The 13,972-nt window shown below is 47.6% G+C and overlaps 2 protein-coding genes across 6 annotated transcripts in view; one reads left to right on the top strand and one right to left on the bottom strand.

Moving 5' to 3' along the window:
* The window catches only part of MIPOL1 (mirror-image polydactyly 1), a 324,358-nt gene extending 322,326 nt beyond the window's left edge, over positions 1-2,032 (bottom strand). For 2 of the 3 annotated variants that reach the window (XM_053275075.1, XM_053275066.1), the window contains exon 1: positions 1,775-2,031. The gene's annotated coding sequence lies outside the window, so the exon portion shown is untranslated. Of the gene's footprint in view, positions 1-1,774 lie in introns of all 3 variants that reach the window. The other variant, XM_053275029.1, reaches the window with a different exon arrangement.
* An 8,817-nt stretch (positions 2,033-10,849) lies between these two features.
* SLC25A21 (solute carrier family 25 member 21) overlaps positions 10,850-13,972 on the top strand; it is a 467,052-nt gene continuing 463,929 nt past the window's right edge. For all 3 annotated transcript variants that reach the window (XM_053283932.1, XM_053283930.1, XM_053283931.1), the window contains exon 1: positions 10,850-11,371. Coding sequence is in view for 2 of the 3 variants with exons in the window: in XM_053283930.1 (XP_053139905.1) it covers positions 11,302-11,371 (70 nt within the window). In the remaining variant the exon portion in view is untranslated. The remainder of the gene's footprint in view (positions 11,372-13,972) is intronic.

Below are 13,972 nucleotides of genomic sequence, written 5' to 3' on the forward strand. Positions count from 1 at the left end.
CTGTCTTGGTATATGGCAGTTTCCTATGTTCCAGTGTTTATGGAACCTATGTTCCAATGTTTAGAATTCAAACTTTGTATTAAAAGCATCATTGTCATCACTAAACTCCCTAAACAGTTTGTCCATAAATACTGGTCTTAGAGATGGATGTTGGCCACAAATTAATATTCATGCATTAGAGTGCCTTTTATATGATCCCCACCGCACGTTAAGGTCATCTGGGGAGGTCCGTCTCCAGTTACCACCGGTTCGTTTGGTGGTGACTCAGAGGCGGAACTTCTCTGTAGCTGCTCCTGGGCTGTGGAATACACTCCCAGCAGAAATTCGTAATCTTAATTCTTTACTGTCCTTCAAGAGAGCCCTTAAAACCCATCTGTTTGGCCTGGCCTTTCAGGGTTTTTAATTAGTTTTAATTGTTTTAATGTTAACCCGGTTTTCAGGGTCATAATTGTTTTGATAGTTTAATTGTTTTTCAAGCTGTTTTTAAATTGGTGTTTATATTTGTATTTCTGTTTTAATTGTTTTTAATGATTTCTGTTTTTTAATTGTAAACCGCCCTGAGCCAGCTCGGAAGGGCGGTATAAAAATCGGATAAATAAATAAATAATAAATTAAGATATCTATAAGTAGTATAAAGCTTCAGACTTGTGCTTTAACTCAACATTCCAGATGTTTCAGAAAAAGCACCATATATTTGTGATCCAGTGTTTAAGGATAGATTCTTAACTGTCCATCCCACAGTATCTATGCTTTTTAAAAACCTTCTGGAGAAAAGCTTTCTAAATTGTGTCTCAGATGTAAAATATTCAGCAACTAGAAATAGATTAGTTCAGTCTATGTAGACAGTACTGAGCTAGATGGACCAGTCGTTGGACTTGATATAAGAAAGCTTCCTATGTACACAGATTGTCAGTGGCTTCTCCAAGGTCACAGACAGGAGTCCCTCCCGGCCTTATCTTGAGATTCCAGGGAGGGAATGTGGGACCTGCTCTTCCCAGAGCAGCCACATCCCTAAGGGGTATATCCTACAATGCTCACAAATGTAGCCTCCCATTCAAACACAAACCAGGGCCGACCCTGCTTAGCAGAGGGGGCATTTCATCCTTGCTACCACAAGACAAGCTCTCCTCCTGCAAGGGGTCGCATTGTGTGTTTTCTTGTTTATATAAAAGGGTAACGTCTAACTAGTCCTGACAACCATATCGTGATTTCAAAAGCAGGGATGATGGAGAAGAAATAACTTTTTTTAATTTAACAGAAAAGGCAACCCTTTATTACCTTAGCCCACAAAAGCATAGGAGTGTTAGACATCATCACTAACACAGCCCAATTCTCTGCGTGCAGAGCCCATAACCAAGTTCTGTTGTATTTTATGGGGCTGACTCCTAGGATTGCAGACTGACTCGCCAAACGTCCTTGAAAGCTTGCCTCTAAATTTGTCCCCAGTGACCAGTCTAATTCCACATAACCTAATTAACACGTTCTTCTGGGGAGGAAAATCAAGACAGGAAAACACACCATACAATATGAAGTCAAGCATATATTGCAAGTTTGCCTTTATTACTGAAAGCATTGCCAAAACAAAAACAAAAACAAAAACAGTCAGCTGAGCTCAGCTGAGCATCCTCTCTCCTCCTCTTGTCCCCCTTGGGCACCGTAGCGCTCTTCACGCTCGGCCCCCCAAACCAGGAGTAGAAGTTCGCGAGGAAGTCCCAAAGCTATAGGCAATGACGCGAGAGCCCCTCCTGCAACTCTGCGGAAAAGTTGCCGTTACCTGTTTGCTTCACTCGGTGCCTGCCTCCCAGGGCCGGGCCAACCCCACGAGAGGGAAGGCGCGGTTTCTGGGTCCTCGCGCGCGCACCAACAGCGGCCGTCGCTCAGCTCCGCACAACAAAAGCCCAGGACGCCAGCGAGCAGATTGGCTACTCTACTGGCAAGGCGCGCGCAGCCGCTGGACAGCCCCAGAGAGAGGCCGGCATTAACCGGGGAGAGGCGGGCCGCCGGAGCTCGACAGCTGACCGCACAGACTGATGGGCCTTGGATCAGTGGGTGGGGCATCTGGGAATATTGTAGGACGGCGGGGAAGAAGATGCTTGTTTTACAACTTTGGGGAAGCAGATCTGTAATGTCTAGAGGAGGCGCATGCTCGAATGACTCTCAAGTAGTCCTCGATGGCTTTCCGAGCAAAAAAGTCCGTGGTTCCTTTAAACGGGGAGAGCAGGAGCAAAAGCATGGAGGAGTGGGGACTCCCATGTGAATGAGCTCAGCTGGACTCTGTAGCAGGCAGGGCCTGGTTTCCCCCCTCTCTGTTACAGGTTGGTGACTCAGTCCTGAATCATGTAAAATAAACTGTAAAAGACAAAGTGACTCCTCTGTCCTAAGTTTTAAAAAAAGGATTGCCAAAAGCTAATGGGCATATGTTAACGGGGTTCAAGAAACAGGAAATATAACTTATCTGATTATGTTCTCTGAACAGTTGGCAGAGAGATACAGGAATAGGAAATATACTAGTCTTGCTGTATTGTGCTATATTTTCTTACTGCTTTGATTTGAGCATGTGGGATTTGTGCAGTCTAGAAGTATGCCTGAAATATCAGGCTTTTTAAAAAATGAAAACTACATTAAAACTCAGAGTGCCTCAATGCATATGGAGAGTTCATACAACTCTTCCCTGTTAAGCAACATTCACCTGGAGCAGGAGGACTGCTCAACTTTGGTCCTCCTGCAGATGTTGGCCCACAATTCCCATAATCCCTGGCTATTGGCCACTGTGGCTGGGGATTATGGGAGTTGTAGTTAAAAACAGCTGGGAGCCCAAGTTGAGCAGCCTTGAGGTCCTCGAGGAAGGATTAGGGATCCAGGGATTAAGAGTGGCTTCAAGGCAAGGATGACCTCTGCCTAACGATGTGCAAACCGGCTCAATTCAAACTGCAATTCAAATCGAACTGGCCCAGTTTGGGTGATTTGAGCTCTAACTGAACCGACCCCACCAGAGGGGGATGTATCTGAGTTTGAACCGGTCTGGCCTCGGCTCTTAGAAGCAGTTCACAGACCAGTTTGGGGGATATACAAGTAAAGGGCATTCCCTATAGTAATGGGAGCGGGGCAGGCTGAGAGAAAGGGTACTGTTTACCTTTATTTTTGAGGTGGTGGGCAGGGATGTGCATGGAACCAGTTCAAATGGTGGGTGGTTCCTCTGGTTCAAAGGCAGGGGGTGCATCTTTAAGGGTGGGGGAGGGTGCACTTATCCCTCCCTCTGCTTCCCCCCCTCTGGTGCTCCGTTTTCTCAAAGTCCATTGGGATGGGAGCGTGCCTCCCTGCTGCCCCATTGCCCCCTTTACTGGAAGTAACCAGAAGTATCCGATGCACATGCCGGGCATAGGCATGTGCCTGTCATGGGCGTGTGAGACAAGGTGAGTGCAGACGTGTGACGGGTGCGAAGTGCAGGCCCCCAGCGCACGCAGGCGCATCGGATACTTCCAGTTATTTCTGGTAAAGGGGGCAACGGGGTGGTAGGGAGGTACACTGCCGCCACAATGGACTTTAAGAAAACAGAGTGCCGGCGGAGGGAGGGGTAAGTACACCTTCCCCCAGCCTTAAAGATACACCACTCCCTGCTAGTTCCGTGCACATCCCTAGCGGTGGGGCATTGGAGACATCAGCGGCCACAGCAGGGCTTCCTCCATTCCCCACCAGCTCCCAAAGATCTCAGCTGGTTTCAGACTTCCCAAAGAGCAGCCTGGGATGGCTGCAGCCCAGTTTGGGCTCCTCACATGGGCGGAGGCCCCTTGCGTGACCTCCATGCCTGCAGGGAGGCCATTTGCATCACTACACTAATCTAACCCCAGGCTGCTCTTTGGGAGGCCGTTGGAGGGGAGCTTGGAGGAGCCCCTGGGATGTCTCTGCCACTGCCACTGCCCCTCACCCTGCCCTCCCCACTATGCCATTCACTTGTAAGGGTACTGCTTATCTTTAAGTTTGAGGCAGCGGGGAAGGCAGCAGCGTCCACGGCGGTACAGACATCGGGTTGGCTGCAGCCCAGTTCAGGCCTCCACGCACACATCAGGGGCATTTCCGTTACCTCCATGGCCACTCATGAGTGGAGCCATTTGTGTCACCACACAAATCTGGCCCAGACTGCTCTCTGGGAGGCCGGTGGGGGTGGTTAGATGAAGCCCCTCCCCACTGCTGATATCTTTGGTGTTCCCTCCATCTCCATCTCTTCAAAATTAAAGGTCAACAGTATCCTTTCAGCCTGGTTCGATGGCTCGGCTGGACCGGACCTGGTTCAGCTGAACCTCAGACTGGGCTGAGTCAGTTTGAATCCAGTCTGGATTCCTACCTCTGCCAGAATGTTTCACTTAGGCTACCTGACATCGCAGATCAAAAGGTGGTTATTAAGTGGATGGGACACTTTTGTAAATTACTTTGTATGTCACAAGGCTAAGCCTTGGCCTTGGAAAAAAGCTACAGATGTGATGATAATCATGAGTGTGCATGTGGCTGTTTATGAAACAAGGAAAGTGTAATGTGTGAGAACATCCAATAAATTATTGAGTGGGGGAGGATGGGGACAAAGGATTCCTTCTTTTTGAACCCTTTGCCCAGCTTTTTGTCTCCCATATTGAAATGAGTCTATCATAGGAGGGTAGGATTAGGCTCAAAGAAAACTTCCTTTGACCTCAAGTCAATCCCCTTCTAGTGGTCATGTCAAAGGCTGAGGAGCTGTCAACCTGAGCCCTTGTGACCTACCTCTGATTGGTGGAGGGCACTCACCACCCTTCCAGGTTCTTTTCCTAAGAAACTTTTTTAAAAGTTGGTTTTTGACTCTGTTAAATGTCAACTATTTTCCATCTACTTGCTGGATCATCCTTCATCAAGATATGCAAGTGCTTTGCCTTAGACTTTAGAATGTGCTAGGAGTTAGAGACGACTTTTGATTTTTCCATAATGCCTACCTGCTCCCCTTCCCCACCTTGGCTCCTGTAAATTAATAAAGTAATATTTCAGAGAGAACAATCTTGCCTATTGTGGGCGTTGCTCAGAGACTCTGGAGTTGTGGCTCCCCACGAACTGACTGCTTGGTAAAAGTTGTGCACAGGTGACATAGCCATTTACACACAAACACACACAATGTGGCCATTCACACAGACAGCACGCGCACACAGTGCACACACACATACTGCAGCCCCCCCCCCCACAAACACACACTGGAGCCACAGACAGACACACACTGCAGCCTAGAGGAGCCCTTCACAGCCTAGCTAAATGGAGTGTGTCTCCTTCCACCTTCCATGCATGCATGCCGGTTTTGTTTGCAGCGTGCTATTTTTGGCTGGAGGTTGGGGTTTTGAAGAACTGAAGACAGGAGTTGAACAGTGCTTTTCTAAGGCAGAGGAGCAGTATTAAAAGGTAGAGCTGCAGTCAGTGGGGGAAGGAAAGAAGAGGGCAGGGGAGGAAACTGAAGGGCTGTGTTGTGCTCCCAAGGCTCAGGCAGCTTCAAAAGTCCTACAGCACAGCAGCAAATATGCATATTTCAGCCTCTTAAAATGCAACTTTGAGGATTAATTGTGAAATAACCATTGATTGGGTCCCAGAGGGATATACAAAAGCCACTTTTCTGGCATGCAGTTTAAAGAAACACTTTAAACTGGTCTATCTATGCCAAATTTTTCAATGGATCTTCACCAAATTTGCAGGGGTGTGTGTCTCTTTTCACTTAGTGAATGTGTGATGACAGCCAGGCAGAGCGGACAAATAGTTTTGATTTTATAAGCAAGAGACTGTTCAGGGCTTATGATGGTGGAATGTTGAAACTACTCTTCATCTTAATTGTATGCTGAGGCTTGCTCACCCCCAGACCTTGGGTTGGGGCCCCAGTCCATGGCCTCCAAAGACTGGGAGGGCTCCTGCTGTCACCTCGCACCTGCTCTGCCACCGCCGTGCCGAACCGTGGCTTTTCTGTAATTTTAGCCTCCATGTGCAGGGGTGGTGGGTGAGCTGAGCTGACCTCGCCCCCCCCCGGAGTGGTGGTAGTGGGCGGAATGGCCATTGGGCCTGTCCGTCTGGCTCAGTGGCTCTCAAACTGTGAGGCTGCCTACACAGTTCGAATATATCGTCGCAAGCCTGTGACGTCCCAGGCTTGCAACGATCTATTCGAACGCACAGGCACATCTTGTAGTTTTTGACGAGCCTGCTCAGCTCACCCCCCACCCCTGCACATGGCGGCTAAAATTACAGAAAAGCTGCAGTTTGGTGCGGCTGGGCCGTGTGGCAGCGACAGTGCGGTGGCAAAATCACCTAGGTGTGCCACTGACTATACTGGCACAACCAGGCCAGTATAATCTTGTGAATATTTCCGAGGAAGTGCGAGAAGGAAGCTTCTGCTTTTAAGGAATGAGTAATAACAATGTGGTTTTCCCATTCTTATCTCCTGAGTTGGAGTGCAGACCTAAACTCATTAAGGAGCAAGTCCCTTTTAACATAGTGAGACTCTGAGCAAAATACATAGGACTGCACTGTAATAAGCTATCTGTAGAGCTTGCATGACCCCCACTGCTGGGAATTTGTTTAGCCTAAAGAGACACATTGGGTAGAATCCTGGCTTTCATACATTGAGCCCTTGGCAGAAGCTCTGTCCATGAACTGAAGGAGAATTGCATTTATAGAAGAGATGCTTGTGTTATTTGAATTCTCCTTCCATTCATGGAACTTCTGCTAATAGTGTGCTGCTGTATCAAAGGTCTGGATGCTATCCATTAAGTTCCTGCCTGCTTCCTCCCAGATGATCAAAGGCTCCTTCTGGCTCTGCCAGACGTGTGCCCAGATGACTAGCACAGCCAGTGATGCTCTTACCCCAGGATTTTGGGGCCAAGGTCCATGGCCACCACACCCCCTGGGGCCCCACAAATCCTCTTTCATCTGTCCTGGGTGGTGTGGTTGTTGCTGGCCTGCTCTGTGCCCGGCAGCCGAGTGTAATTATTACCTGTGCCGGGTGCTTTAGAGACAGAGCAGGGAGTGGGGAAAGAAATATGTGGGATAAGAATAGGGGGATGATGCTTAACTTGCAGTGGGGAGCCTCCAACAAGAAGGGGGGCCCCCAAACGCCTTTAGGTTCAGGCTCCAAAATTACCTAGGAGGTGCACCTCGGCATGGCAGCGATCAGCAGAGCTGGGATCTGGAGAAAGTCCTCTGGTAGCCCACAATGCACTGCATGAGGAGTGAGGTGCATTGTGGGAGTTCCATGCTGCCAAGTGCACCTTCCTCCAGCTCTATAGAAGCTTGGGCTGCCGACAGCTAGAGCTTCCACACAACCGGGCAGTGAGGTAGGAGGGTGTGCGGTGAGGGTCTCGAGTGTGCCAGCAAGCACCCCAGCCTTCCAACCATTATAACTTTCACCATCACACTTACAGCACTTGGCTTTTCAGACAAGTGCGTAAGTGTGGAGAGTGAAGGGGTGTGTGTGAAGCCTTTTGAGAGCATTAGCACTATTTAGTTAGCTAGCCTGCCTAGTTAGCACTAGGTTAGCCTAGTGCTAACTAGGCAGGCTTGCCGGCACATTCTTGGGTCGCTGTACATGACTAGTGTCTGTTTTTGGAAAGTCTAAAGAGGGCTCTAGAGAATTTATTAGAAGGAGCAAAATAATTAATATATATCCTGCTGTGTTCAGTACCCTTTTTCTGAAAACTGTACAGTATATTGTAAAATCCCCATGTAGGACAATCCTATGCATGTGTTCGCAGAAGTATGTCCCATTATGTTTAATGGGTTTTAACTCTTTTTCTAGGTGTATTTAGGACAGCAGCCGTAGTAATTCTTATTCCACCACCCACCCCCGTGTAAACTGCTTAGATAATTTTTAACAGTATAGAAATAAAATTCATGAGACAATCATGATGTGTAATTTAAAAGTACACCTCCTTAGAAAAAGATTTCAGTATACCATTTGAATACTGTAATTGGCTTTTGTATGCAACAGCATTTCCTACAGATTATATTTTTTAAGGTTTTGATTTAAGACGAGGTAAGGGAAGGAATGGTCACGGCTGAAGAAATGCCCACATGAGATACAGGGTTTCTATTTCACATTCTACAAGACTGACAATGTTGGGGCTGTTTTATTTAACACCTATTTTTACATATGTTTTATATGGTTACCAGCTTAACTGTAAACCATCTTTTTATCTAAACAAACGTCAACAAATAATCTAAACAAATAAAGTTCAACAAGAATTACAGTATAGCTATGGCTTTCTCTTTTCCCTTGCTTCCCCATCCAGGAGTAGTTTGTTGCACAAACCAAAGAGGATTCCTTTTTTTAAAAAAATTTAAGTTGGGGGCAAGAACATAGGAAGCTGCCACATACTGAGTCAAACCATTGGTCTATCTAGCTCAGTATTGTCTTCACAGACTGGCAGCGGCTTCTCCAAGGTTGCAGGCAGGAATCTCTCTCAGCCCTATCTTGGAGAAGCCAGGGAGGGAACTTGGAACCTTCTGCTCTTCCCAGAGCGGCTCCATCCCCTGAGGGGAATATCTTGCAGTGCTCACACATCAAGTCTCCCATTCAGATGCAACCAGGGCAGACCCTGCTTAGCTATGGGGACAAGTCATGCTTGCTACCACAAGACCAGCTCTCCTTCCTTTCAGTCGTGAGGATAGGAAGAAAGAGGCGTGACACAGCTAGTGCTGGCAAAATGAAAATGTCGGTGCCCTCCTAGGCCCTACTTCCTGCCTCTCGCTTTATGGCAACAAGGTAGCCCAGTGTTAACCCTTTCTTCTCCAAGGTTGCAGGCAGGAATCTCTCTGAGCCCTATCTTGGAAAAGCCAGGGAGGGAACTTGAAGACGAAGAGGACAAATGAGGTAATCCTGTACCCCTTTAAATTAGTTTGTGTGTGAATGAAAACTAATATGCCTGGTCTTGCTGTTGCCAGAAACAACAAACGGAAATTATCAAAGACCCCAGCAACCACTGTATTGTGAAGTTGTGTGCGCGCGCATGTGAGCATTTCCTCTATTTATTTATTGTTTATTGTTAGATTTTTATAACGACTTCCATTAAAACAATCTCAAGCTGGTTTATAAAGCATTTAACAAAACTATAAAAGTTACACAATAAAAATATTAAATTGGAATATAAAAATACAAATCTGATTAAAAGTTTAAAAACACACACACAGTGAGACCATAAAATACAGAGCAGCAGCAATAAAAAATACCACTCATATAAAAGTCTGGGTAAAAAGCCAAGAATTCACTTGCTTTCTAAAAACTGTGATGAAGACCAAGGAGCAGGTACCCACCATGAAAGCATTCTAAAGTCTGGGGGAAATAACTGAGAAGGCCCTTTCCCACGTGCACAACAGCCAAACTTCCCTCACTGTTGGCAGTTTGGCACACAAAGCAGAGCTCCCTCTGATATTAAGCGGGCAGAGACCCTTGGGAGCACGTGGACCCTCAGATATCCAGAGCAGTGTTCCTTCTAATATTTTTCAATTGTGTGCGGAATGAGTTTTGTTCTGGGCGGCAGTATCAAGACAGTGTGTGTGCATGTGTATTCAGAGTTGGACCTTCCAAATTCTACCTGAGCAAGATCTAAAATTAACTGAGTGGACATCAAAAAACTTGTGTGCGCACACACATGCAAACGCTTTAGAGAAAAACTGATCCAGGGCCCAACCCATTAAGGGCTTTAAAGGCCCAAACCAGCATATTGTATAACACAATTTCCAATTTCTTCTATTCAGTCTTGAACTCAAGATATAGTGAGGTGAGTCTCATGATCAGTGAGACTCGCCTTTAGGGGGTTTGCGAGGAGAGCAGGCTTAGCCCATTTTCTCCACAGACGAGCAGGGAAGCAGCCCTGGACGGCCGAATCGGTCGCCCACACGACTGCCGGCTCGGGGCTGCGGGGGCTGCACGGCCCCGGAAGTTCCAGGATGCCCCTCACAAGTGCGCAGGGCATCGTGGAGAGACTTCCAGGACTAGGAGGCTTGTTTCAGCTTCTTGGTGGGGGTCTCCTCATGTGTTGCCACATCACGGAGCCGTGCCATGTCAACACACGATAAAATAGTCAGGGTTAGCGGAGCGCTCGCTCTGCTAACCTCATCTAAAGGGAGGGGGAGTTAAGCGGGTGACCTGCTTAGGAGAAACCGAGTTTTCCTGCGAGCCCAGTGGTTCCCACAATCCGCGGGAAACAGCCTAAGCTCCCTTAGCCCGCTTTCCACTGATCGTGAGAATACCCTCAGCATCTTTCATCTAGAATTATCACATAGCATCTAATTGCATGGAGAAGTCATCTTGTATAGAAAGCAACAGGGCAAGTGCAAAACCAGGATCAAACCTTGACAAGACAAAAATATGACAGCAAACTATGATTTTCTGTAAACCAGGAAGTAATCAGATAAGCATGCAAGGGGAGCTGGGGAGGAGAGAGTGCAAGCATAGCTCTTGTTCCTGTAGTGCCAAGCCTGCTTCATGGGGCACTATGTGAACGGAACCCTAATCTGAAGTGTTATGTTAATTTGCATTATTTTCTTCATCATCATCTGTAGCAGCTTTTACCACCCTTAGCTATTGACCATGATATTAACATTAATATGTACCTGGGATGGGAAATATGGTGCTGGTGAAATTGTTAACTGCAGCTTACATTCTGTTTTAAAAACAGTCTATCATTCTAATGGATTTCAAACCAAGTAAGGCGGGCCCACTGCAAACACCCACCAGAATCAAGTGGTAAAGCTTCTCCTGGGTTGTACCATTTGAAGCTGCAATTTGAAGCTGCAAGAGCCACACGTCTCCTCTCTCCCCCAGCAAATAAAACGTTCTGAGCAAAACCAGAGAGTTTGGACAGTCGGAGTCGAGGATCTCGCCACACGGAGCTGCCAACTTCTCTTCTTTGCGGCCACTGGCCTGTTTCTGGCTCAGTCCCAGGTGTCCTCTGGCCGTATAGTGTAAAGGTTGCAGAACCGAGGGGCCGGGGCAGGCCTTGGAAGAGCAAGCGGACTGGTCTTTTGTCAGGGTGCAGTCAGCTACGCTCATAATCAGCCTGCTCCTTTTCCCGCCCAGGCGCTACTTCCGAGAAAATACCCCTCCCCTCCCTGCTACGAGTGAAAAGGAGGTCCCGACCTCCCCCAAGGCGGCGCGCGGGTCCACTCTGCTCTGCGCCCCTTCCTGATCCACTGTCCAGTTCGGATTCGGAGGAAGCAAAGCTTCTCTCCCGGCACAGGCTCTGACCCGGCCGGCCCCTCCGCCACCGGCTTTTTCTCCTCCGCAGCTTGTTTCTCCGCGCGCAAGCGACCATGCTGCCCGGGCGTCCTAGAAGCTTTTGGCACGAGGCGTCGCAGCAGATTGTGGCCGGCGGCTCTGCGGGTAAGTCTGGCCGGTTCCTCTCGCGCGCCGTCTTTTTCTCTCGGGAAGCCTGCCTGACTTCACTGCTTCAGCGCCTTTCTACGTACAGCAAAGTTTAGACCTGACGTCTTCCAGCCTCCCACTCTTCGTGCCTAGAGTTAGGCCCGCCTTCTCATCAAAGCAATAAGAGCCTCTTCCTGGGCTTCTCATATCCGCTCTTCATGTTACCAAACTGAAGGCGGTACGGCCAGAGCGGTTGCTTTCATTTCGTTCCTGCTTTCAAGGGGTTCCTCTCTGAGCGCCGACGCTTAAAACAGAATTTCATGGTTTTCCTCGCAGGTGTTCACAGAGCTGCCTGAGCAGCTGGTTTTAGTCTGTGGGCTAACTGTATGACACGCATTTGAGTTGTTTCTTTATTACACTGCAAGCCTTATGGCACAAAGTTGTCTGTACTTTTTAATAACACAGAATCGCAGTAGGTCAACTAAAATGTCAGAACGCTTTTTCAGGCTGTAGATACAAGCATACCAACAAAAAGGGTAGGTGGGGGATAAAAACCAGGGTATAATGGGGAAAGCCCCAAAGTCTGCAGTTTTTAAATGCCTTATAATGAAGCGCAGGGAGTGTTTAATCCTAGGGGTTTATTGATAGGAATACTTGTCAAAGTTTCTTATATACAAAGAATATAAATACAAAATTAAAGTTTCTGGTATCCACTCTTACTTGCTCCTTATTTACATTGAGGCAGAATATGAGTTTTGCTTTAGCTAGAGTGCTTAGTACTTACAAATGTTTCAAAATCTCTTTCTTATTTTATGAAGTAAATGGATCTCTCCAAACTGCAATAAAGTGGCAGATGTGGTTCAATGTTAGCAAGTGTAAATTGATGCATATTGAGGCCATCCCCCCCGCCGCCCCCACTTCACATATATGCTGATGGGATCTGAGCTGTTGGTGACTGACAATGGCTCTTTCCAGATTAGACCCTGCAGTGGGGTCATGACGTATCTCTAAGTGTGCTTCTGCACTTCCTGTGTTGTAATACCACAGTCCCTACGCTGACAGCAGGGTGCCGTTCATATTTCCAATGCCTTGTTTCAAATTTAATCGCTGCAATATAGTGCTATAATGTTGTATAACTGGCGTAAAAAGTTGCTGTTTTATCGGGTTGTTAGTTTTTGCTAGACTGCTCCCCCTGCTGGGTGCTTTGTTATTTATGTTTTGAATGCAATTTGTCTGAATGGAAGCATTTTGCTGCTGTTGAGCGGCTAAACTGGAAAGCACCCAGGAGAGGGATCTTGGGGTCGTGGGGGATAGCTCATTGAAAGTGCCGATTCAGTGTGCAGCAGCTGTGAAAAAGGCCAATTCCATGATTGAACTGATTAGGAAAGAGGTTGGAAATAAAAATGTGAACATGATAATGCCCTTATACAAATCTATGGTGTGGCCACACTTCAAGTACTGTGTACATATGGTCACCATATCTAAAAAAAGGACATTATACAACTGGAAAAGTTGCAGAAGAGGGCAGGAGAAGGAAATACATTTTCAAAGAATGCATAATTAACTATGGAGTTCTCTGCCACAAGATGTGGTGACAGCCACAATCCTGGATGACTTTAGAAGGGGCTTAGATACATTCATGGAGAACAAGTCTACCAATGGCTACTAGTCTGGCTATAGGCCACTTCCAACCTAAGAGGCAAGATGCCTCTAAACAATCAGTTGCAGGGGAGCAACAACAGCAGGAGAGAAGGCATGCCCTCATCTCTAGCCTGTGGGCCTCCTGGAGATATCTGGTGGCTGTGTGAAACTGGATGCTGGACTAGCTAGGCCTTGGGCCTGATCCAGCAGGGCTGTTCTTATGTTAAGTACAGTATAAATAATCTTGTGAAACTGTATTGTGGGTATTTAGTGTGCTCTGTACCATTAAAGCTGTAGTTATATGGATGCAAGATTGAATAAATAATAACTACTACTACTACTACTAGCTGGGCACAGAGCATCTGTACCTCTAGCTCCCCCCATTCTTGCCCCCCCCACTGCCTGCATGCCCGTCTGCTGCAGTTATCTTCCCCGCCCCCAGAGGCGATGGCGGCTTAGAGGAGGAGAAGGGGCGAAGACACAGGGGTGAAGGAAGAGCCGCTGCCGCTGTCTCCAAGTCAGTCTCAGCCGCCTGCCTCACTTCTCCCTCCCTGCCTCCACCTGCCTGCCAGCCAGCCAGCAGCACCACAACCAACAACCCTCTCCTCAGTCAGGTGGTGGGTGCGGGGGGGGGAACATGCAGTGGCACCGGTGGCCTTGGTGGCTCCACCGGTGCTTGCTGCTGGCCTCCCTCTTCTCTCTCTCCTCTTCTTTCCTCTACTGCGTGTAAAAGTGTACTTCACCCACTGCCGCCCCGCCTGCATGCCCGCCTGCCACCGCCACTCCTTTCTCCCACTGCTGCTGCTTTCCTCTCCCCATCCCAGCAGCCTGCTCGCAAGAGCTGCCACATATGGGATTAGCGACGGATACACCATATATATATATATATATAGAGAGAGAGAGAGAGAGAGAGAGATATGAATGAAAATAAATAAATAAATAAATAGGTCTTATTCTAAGTAAACACAGTCAAGGCTG

Source organism: Hemicordylus capensis, chromosome 1 (assembly GCF_027244095.1).
Source record: "Hemicordylus capensis ecotype Gifberg chromosome 1, rHemCap1.1.pri, whole genome shotgun sequence".
Classification (NCBI taxonomy): domain Eukaryota; kingdom Metazoa; phylum Chordata; class Lepidosauria; order Squamata; family Cordylidae; genus Hemicordylus; species Hemicordylus capensis.